This window comes from Miscanthus floridulus, chromosome 15 (assembly GCF_019320115.1).
Source record: "Miscanthus floridulus cultivar M001 chromosome 15, ASM1932011v1, whole genome shotgun sequence".
Taxonomy (NCBI): Eukaryota; Viridiplantae; Streptophyta; class Magnoliopsida; order Poales; family Poaceae; genus Miscanthus; species Miscanthus floridulus.
The window spans coordinates 33059950-33067585 of NC_089594.1; the positions used below are offsets into that span (position 1 = coordinate 33059950).

Genomic DNA, 7636 nt, shown 5'->3' on the forward strand with positions numbered 1-7636 from the left:
AAATTAGTAAAGAAAGTTTTGCGTTACCTGCAAGGTATGAAGGGTTTCATGTTAATGTATAGAAGATCTGATTCCCTACATATAGAGGGGTATACAGATTCTGATTATGTGGGAGATGAAAGAAAGTCCACATCAGGATACATATTCACTCTCGTAGAAGGAGCTATATCATGGAAAAGCTCAAAGCAAACTGTCACTACATCGTCCACAATGTATGCCGAGTTTGTAGCATGTTATGAGGCCACAGGGCAGGTAAATTGGCTAAAGAAATTCATGTTCGGGTTGAAAGTGATAGACGACATACATAAACCACTTAAGTTATATTGAGATAATAATCCAGCAGTATGTTATGCTCACAATAATAAGTCAAGTGGTGCTGCCAAACACATTGACATAAAGTATTATGTTGTGAAAGATAAAGTCCGGGATCATATAATTAGTCTTGAGCATATAAGAACAGAGAAAATGCTCGTGGATCCGTTTACAAAAGGCTTACCACCCAGCGTGTTCAAAGAATACTTAACCGACATAGGTTTAAGGGAAAGCCTATGATTCCTGGACAATAAGGGCCTAGTTAAGAATCTGTTTCAAAACAGAGATGTGCATTATAGGTGTTTAATCTAATGGCAACTGACCGTGACGATGAGACACGCTCTATGCACTGATCTGTAATGGAATGGGAACAAGATAAAGTAAGTAAGTTGAGTTTAAGTAATAAGGTGAGATCAAAGGGGAGAATGTTAGATGATCTCTATACAATTAGCCCAACGGCCAATTAGGCCCTTGGATCCGCGCCCTGATCGGGGGCGCCCAACCCTACATAGTTGGTGGGCCCCCATCACACTGCGCTATAAAAGAAAGGTGGGAGCCGACGGCTCATATTACGAAGTTTACCTGAGCTATAGTCTCCCCACCGACACAACCCTAATCCGATCTAAGAGAGGGTGCGCAGCCAGTGACGGGAAGCACCGCCACCGGCCAACGCCGCCACTGCACCGCCGCCCTTCGACACAGCACCGCCACCGGGTCTTCACCAAGCACCGTGATGGCGAGCCCGTCTTCCTCGAAGGCGGCCGATGGTTTGCACCCCCTTCACCTCTCTCTCTCACACTCTATCTAATAATCTTGTACTAGTAGATATTCTAGGACTCACTGTTTATTCCAAAAACAAGTAGACACGCTAGATCTATGGCTAGTGGTCCTGTTTTAGGTCTATCAAATCCATCAGGGAAAAACAGGTTTTTCCGCCTACCATTAGGGTTGTGCAATTTCTGACGGTATGACCCCTTCAGGGAACATCTTTCATGACAATTTGCATTTCTAGAAACACGGGTTATTTAGCCATTGAAACTGTTGTTCGTAGCAACTAATCAACCATTAAAAGCAATATTAACCGTTCATACAAACTAAAGTAATAAATATTATATTCAACAATCTTGGAACATCATTCAAGTTGTTGACAAATACAAAGCTATATAGAAGTTACTGCCTCCTAGTTAGCCTTCTAATTACGTACCTAGCAGCCAGCACAATTTTAAGTGCTGATTATTAAGAGGCATTTTTTATGTCATTATGTACCTCCCAACACAATTACATGCAGCTAGCTGATATTCGACAACCAAAAAATCATCATTCCTTGATCCTAGAGTTGGTAATTTGTAGGTAGCTAGCTGCTATTTGATGGCAGTATGCAGCCAACACGCGTGCAGTGAATAGGCTCATTTCATTATCTATAGTCCCCTACTACCAAAACAACATAAATAAGACCATTCATGAGCATGTATAGACCAAATAAATTTTGGAAATAATTCACTATATAAGAAAGGAACATACATATCACAATAAACATATATTCAAAGTATTAAAGTGTGTCAGGAAGATATATATATATATATATATATATATATATATATATATATATATATATATATATATATATATATATATATATATATATATATATATATATATATATATATGACAACTTAATTTCAGAATTTTAAAAAAGTTGCACACAACATTGGTACACGTGGACTTGCTAGTTGTGGAGTATAAACCCTTTTTAGTATTTAGTTGCTTGCAGTTCACGTAGATAGCGTGAAAAGGGTTTAAGATGTTAATCTTATCATGTCATTTTCTTTTTCCTGATGTAAGTGTGATGGTATCTCTATTTGTACTTTGTTAACAATAAGTTGCAACACCAAAATAGAATTGCCTCTCCTCTATATATAGGCTCGTCCCTCCCCTCCTTCTCCCACACAGCCTCTCCTCGCATCTCCTCGATCACCTAGCATAGCAGGCTAGCACTGGCAGCCTCCCTCAACACTCGCAAGCGCTTGCCTGCTAGCTGCGTTGTTAAATTCACAACGATGAGGAGGCAGAGCTCGCTCGCTCGCTCATACTCCTCAGGGGCACCGGTACCGGCATCGCCACCGCACAACGGAGGAGCTAATGGCAAGCACTTGGCTCCGCCCATGGAGGTGTCGGCGGAGGCCGCCGGGAACGCCTGTGCTGCCGAGTGGCTGGACGACGACGGCCGTCCTCGCCGCAAGGGCACGTTCTGGACGGCCAGCGCGCACATCATCACCGCCGTCATCGGCTCCGGCGTGCTCTCCCTGGCCTGGGCCATCGCGCAGCTCGGCTGGGTGGCCGGCCCCGCCGCCATGCTCCTCTTCGCCTTCGTCACCTACTACACCGCCACGCTGCTCGCCGAGTGCTACCGGACCGGCGACCCCGACACGGGCAAGCGCAACTACACGTACATGGACGCCGTGCGCTCCAACCTCGGCGGCAAGAAGGTCGTGTTCTGCGGCGTCATCCAGTACGCGAACCTCGTCGGCGTCGCCATTGGCTACACCATCGCGTCGTCCATCAGCATGAAGGCCATCAGGAGAGCTGGCTGCTTCCACAACCATGGTCATGGTGATCCCTGCAAGAGCTCCAGCACCCCGTACATGATCCTCTTCGGCGTCGTGCAGATTCTCTTCTCCCAGATACCGGACTTCGATGAGATTTGGTGGCTCTCCATTGTCGCCGCCGTCATGTCCTTCACTTATTCTTCCATTGGACTGTCCCTCGGAATCGCACAGACCATCTGTAAGTTATTGATTCTTCAATCGGATATTCGGATTGGTTAGATACTTATATTGGGGTTTAGTCCCGTTCTTATTGGGGTTTAGTCCCACATCGTGTAGCGATGGTGAGGGAGCACAACATATAAGGTGGAAGAAGCCCCCACCTATCAGGCTAGTCTTTTGGGTTGAGAAGGCCCAAGGCTTTATATGTTGTAGCTCCGGTGGACATGGGACCTGTGGGAGCGCAGGCTCGTGGTAACGAGCCGGGCCGGCTGTAAGCCAGCTCCAAAATCGTGAACTCGGTGGTCACCACCGGTTCCAACAATTGGTATCAGAGACGTCCATGGTGAAAAAAGCTAAACCCAATAAAAAAAATCTCGAGCAGCACACATATAGCGGGGGCACCCCGATGTGTGACTAAGGGGGAGATTATTGGGGTTTAGTCCCACATCGTGTAGCGATGGTGAGGGAGCACAACATATAAGGTGGAAGAAGCCCCCACCTATCAGGCTAGTCTTTTGGGTTGAGAAGGCCCAAGGCTTTATATGTTGTAGCTCCGGTGGACATGGGACCTGTGGGAGCGCAGGCTCGTGGTAACGAGCCGGGCCGGCTGTAAGCCAGCTCCAAGATCGAGAACTCGGTGGTCACCATCGGTTCCAACAATTGGTACCAGAGCCCATGGTCAGAAAAAAGCTAAACCCAATAAAAAAAATCTCGAGCAGCACACATATAGCGGGGGCACCCCGATGTGTGACTAAGGGGGAGATTATTGGGGTTTAGTCCCACATCGTGTAGCGATGGTGAGGGAGCACAACATATAAGGTGGAAGAAGCCCCCACCTATCAGGCTAGTCTTTTGGGTTGAGAATGCCCAAAAGCCTTATATGTTGTCAGCTTCGGTGGACCTGGGACCTGTGGGAGCGCAGGCTCGTAACGAGCTGGGCCGGCTGCAAGCCAGCTCCAAGATCGTGAACTCGGTGGTCACCACCGGTTCCAACAACTTATGCATGCAGTGACTACGATTGATGGATTCTTATTTAGCTACTGCTCGTTCTGAATCGATGGAATGAATTATTGCAGCCAATGGTGGGTTCAAGGGCAGTCTCACCAGCATCACCTTCGGCGCTGGCGTGACCTCCACGCAGAAGATCTGGCACACCCTGCAGGCCTTCGGCGACATCGCCTTCGCCTACTCCTTCTCCAACATCCTCATCGAAATCCAAGTATCAAGCCTCGATCCTATGATGTGCTCTGTTTTCTTCATCCAGAGATATTGTTCTGTTTCTAACCAAGATCGCTTATTTCTTCCAGGACACGATCAAGGCACCACCGCCGTCGGAGTCGAAGGTGATGCAGAAAGCGACGCGTCTCAGCGTGGCGACGACAACCATATTCTACATGCTGTGCGGGTGCATGGGGTACGCGGCGTTCGGCGACGGCGCCCCGGATAACCTCCTCACCGGCTTCGGTTTCTACGAGCCCTTTTGGCTGCTCGACGTGGCCAACATCGCCATCGTCGTGCACCTCGTGGGAGCCTACCAGGTGTTCTGCCAGCCCATCTTCGCCTTCGTCGAGCGCCGCGCCGCCGCGGCCTGGCCAGACAGCGCCTTCATCTCACGGGAGCTCCGCGTGGGCCCCTTCGCGCTCAGCGTGTTCCGGCTCACGTGGCGGTCGTCGTTCGTGTGCGTCACCACCGTCGTGGCCATGCTGCTGCCGTTCTTCGGTGACGTGGCGGGGCTTCTCGGCGCCGTCTCGTTCTGGCCACTCACCGTCTACTTCCCCGTCGAGATGTACATCAAGCAACGCCGCGTGCCTCGTGGCAGCCCCAGGTGGATCAGCCTCCAGACGCTTAGCTTCACCTGCCTCCTCGTCTCAGTTGCCGCCGCCGCCGGTTCCATCGCCGACGTCGTGGATGCGCTCAAGGTGTACCGGCCATTCAGCGGCTAACTTGCAAGAACGTGGAGGGATCTGTGTAAAACGCAGGACCGTGAACAACTCTTGAAACAATCGATCACTAGGCAAGCAAAGCAAGGCGACCTAGTGTTGAGCATCTCCGAGGGAAAACTAATAACACCTTAAAACTGATATATTTGCGTGGTTACCAGTAAAACATCGGTCCAACAGCTCCCCAAGCCTGCCCCCAAGATTGACTCGCACAGCCGCACTGAAAAAAACAAGCCAGCGCCTGCATCTCTGCAAAAGGAAGACGCGCCCCCACCACGCTCGTCCGCGCCATTTTGCCGAGCTTTTGGCGTGCTCTGTAGGTATACCCGACGTCAAAGTTGCCTCCTATCTTCTTCCACCCAGTCGTCAAACGATTGGAAATCAGGTCGGCAGGAGCTGCTGATTCTCTTCATGGGCATGAGCATGTCCATCAACACGCAGATGTGGCAGCCCTTGTCCGTCGGCGTGCAGACGCGGCTTCCCCTGTCCGTTGACGCTTCGGTGAGGCCACTGCCACCAGTGCAGACGCCTCTGGCTCAGTCCGCCGGCAAGCATACCGTCCAGGGCTCTAGGCGATGAGCGGACGGAAAAATTCTTGATCCAACTAACTAATGACGTGGTGAGCTTAAATTATTTTTGGGTGCAAAGATTAGGGAGTGTTGGAGTTGTTCCAAATTCACTCCAGGATATAGGCCAGGCTTCTGACGGAGCGAAGCGTATGCAGGTGGAGCATGTTGATGATGATACAGGTGTGCATGTTCATGGGCCTCAGATCATGTTCCAGAAAAAGAGCTGCAACGTATGCGCATGCAGGTGGAGCATGTTGATGATGATACAGGTGTGCAGGTGGAGCCTGTTGATGAGCATGGTGACCATGATAATGATGTTGCTGAGGATGATGCTCATGATGATGTTCAGCAAACTCCTCCTATTTTGCAGTTAGAGGAGGATTTACCTATTGCTCAACGCAAGTCAAAAAGGACAATTGCACCTCCTAAGCGTCTTATTGAAGAGTGTAATTTGTCTTATTATGCTTTGAGTTGTGCTGAACAGGTAGAGAATGTTCATGAGCCAGCAACCTATAAAGAAGCTATTCGTTGTGGTGATACTGAGAATTGGATTTCTGCTATGCATGAGGAGATGCAGTCTCTTGAGAAGAACAGTACATGGGAGATTGTACCTTTGCCTAAGAATAAGAAGACCATCAGCTGCAAATGGATCTTTAAGAGAAAGGAGGGTTTATCTCCAAGCGAGCCTTCAAAGTATAAGGCAAGGTTAGTTGCTAAAGGCTACAGTCAAATTCCAGGTGTTGACTACAATGATGTGTTCTCTCCAGTGGTAAAACACAGTTCAATTCGTACTTTCCTTAGTATTGTTGCTTCACATGATCTTGAGCTTGAGCAGTTAGATGTGAAGACTGCGTTTTTGCATGGAGAGCTTGAGGAGGACATATACATGGACCAACCAGAAGGGTTCATAGTGCTTGGCAAGGAAAAATATGTGTGCAAGTTGAAGAGATCCTTGTATGGTTTGAAACAGTCCCCTCGTCAGTGGAACAAGAGGTTTGATTCATTTATGTTAGCACACAGTTTTAAAAGATCTAAGTATGATAGCTGTGTTTACATCAAGCATGTTAATGGATCACCTATATATTTGCTGTTATATGTTGATGATATGCTGATTGCTGCCAAGAGCAAGATTGAAATCACTAAGTTAAAGAAGCTATTGAGTAGTGGTTTTGATATGAAAGATCTTGGTAGTGCTAAGAAAATTCTTGGTATGGAAATTAGTAGAGACAGAAAATCTGGTTTGCTATTTCTTAGTCAACAAAATTATATCAAGAAAGTTCTTCAGCGTTTCAACATGCAAAATGCTAAGGTTGTTAGTACCCCTATTGCACCTCACTTTAAGTTGTCAGCTACTCAGTGTCCTAGTACAGATGCAGAGATTGAATACATGTCAAGGGTTCCTTATTCTAGTGCTGTTGGGTCTTTGATGTATGCCATGGTTTGCTCTCGTCCAGATTTGTCATATGCTATGAGTCTTGTTAGTAGATATATGTCTAATCCTGGCAAAGAACATTGGAGGACAGTTCAGTGGATTTTCAGGTACCTCAGAGGCACAGCAGATTCCTGTTTAAAGTTTGGAAGAACTGATAAGGGTCTTATTGGCTATGTGGATTCTGATTATGCTGCTGATCTAGACAGGCGAAGATCACTTACAGGTTATGTGTTTACTGTTGGCAGTTGTGCTGTGAGTTGGAGGGCTACTTTACAGTCAGTTGTTGCTTTGTCTACTACTGAAGCAGAATATATGGCTATTTGTGAAGCGTGCAAAGAATTAATTTGGCTGAAAGGTTTGTACGCTGAGCTTTGTGGAGTTGAATCTTGCATAAGTTTGCACTGTGACAGTCAAAGTGCAATTTACCTCACTAAAGATCAGATGTTCCATGAGAGAACTAAGCACATAGATATCAAGTATCATTTTGTGCGTGATGTGATTGAAGAAGGTAAGCTGAAGGTATGCAAAATTAGTACTCATGATAATCCTGCTGATATGATGACAAAGCCTGTTCCTGTTGCTAAGTTTGAGCTGTGCTCAAGCTTAGTTGGTTTAATT

General features: G+C 47.3%; 1 protein-coding gene across 1 annotated transcript; it reads left to right on the plus strand.

Moving 5' to 3' along the window:
* The first annotated feature begins 2273 nt into the window (after positions 1–2273).
* Positions 2274–5020, plus strand: LOC136509112 (amino acid permease 3-like). Its single transcript, XM_066503920.1, has 3 exons — positions 2274–3096; positions 4154–4296; positions 4385–5020. Exons 1-3 carry the CDS (start codon positions 2370–2372, stop codon positions 5018–5020), a joined length of 1506 nt encoding a protein of 501 aa, XP_066360017.1. The 5' UTR covers positions 2274–2369.
* Positions 5021–7636: the final 2616 nt, after the last annotated feature.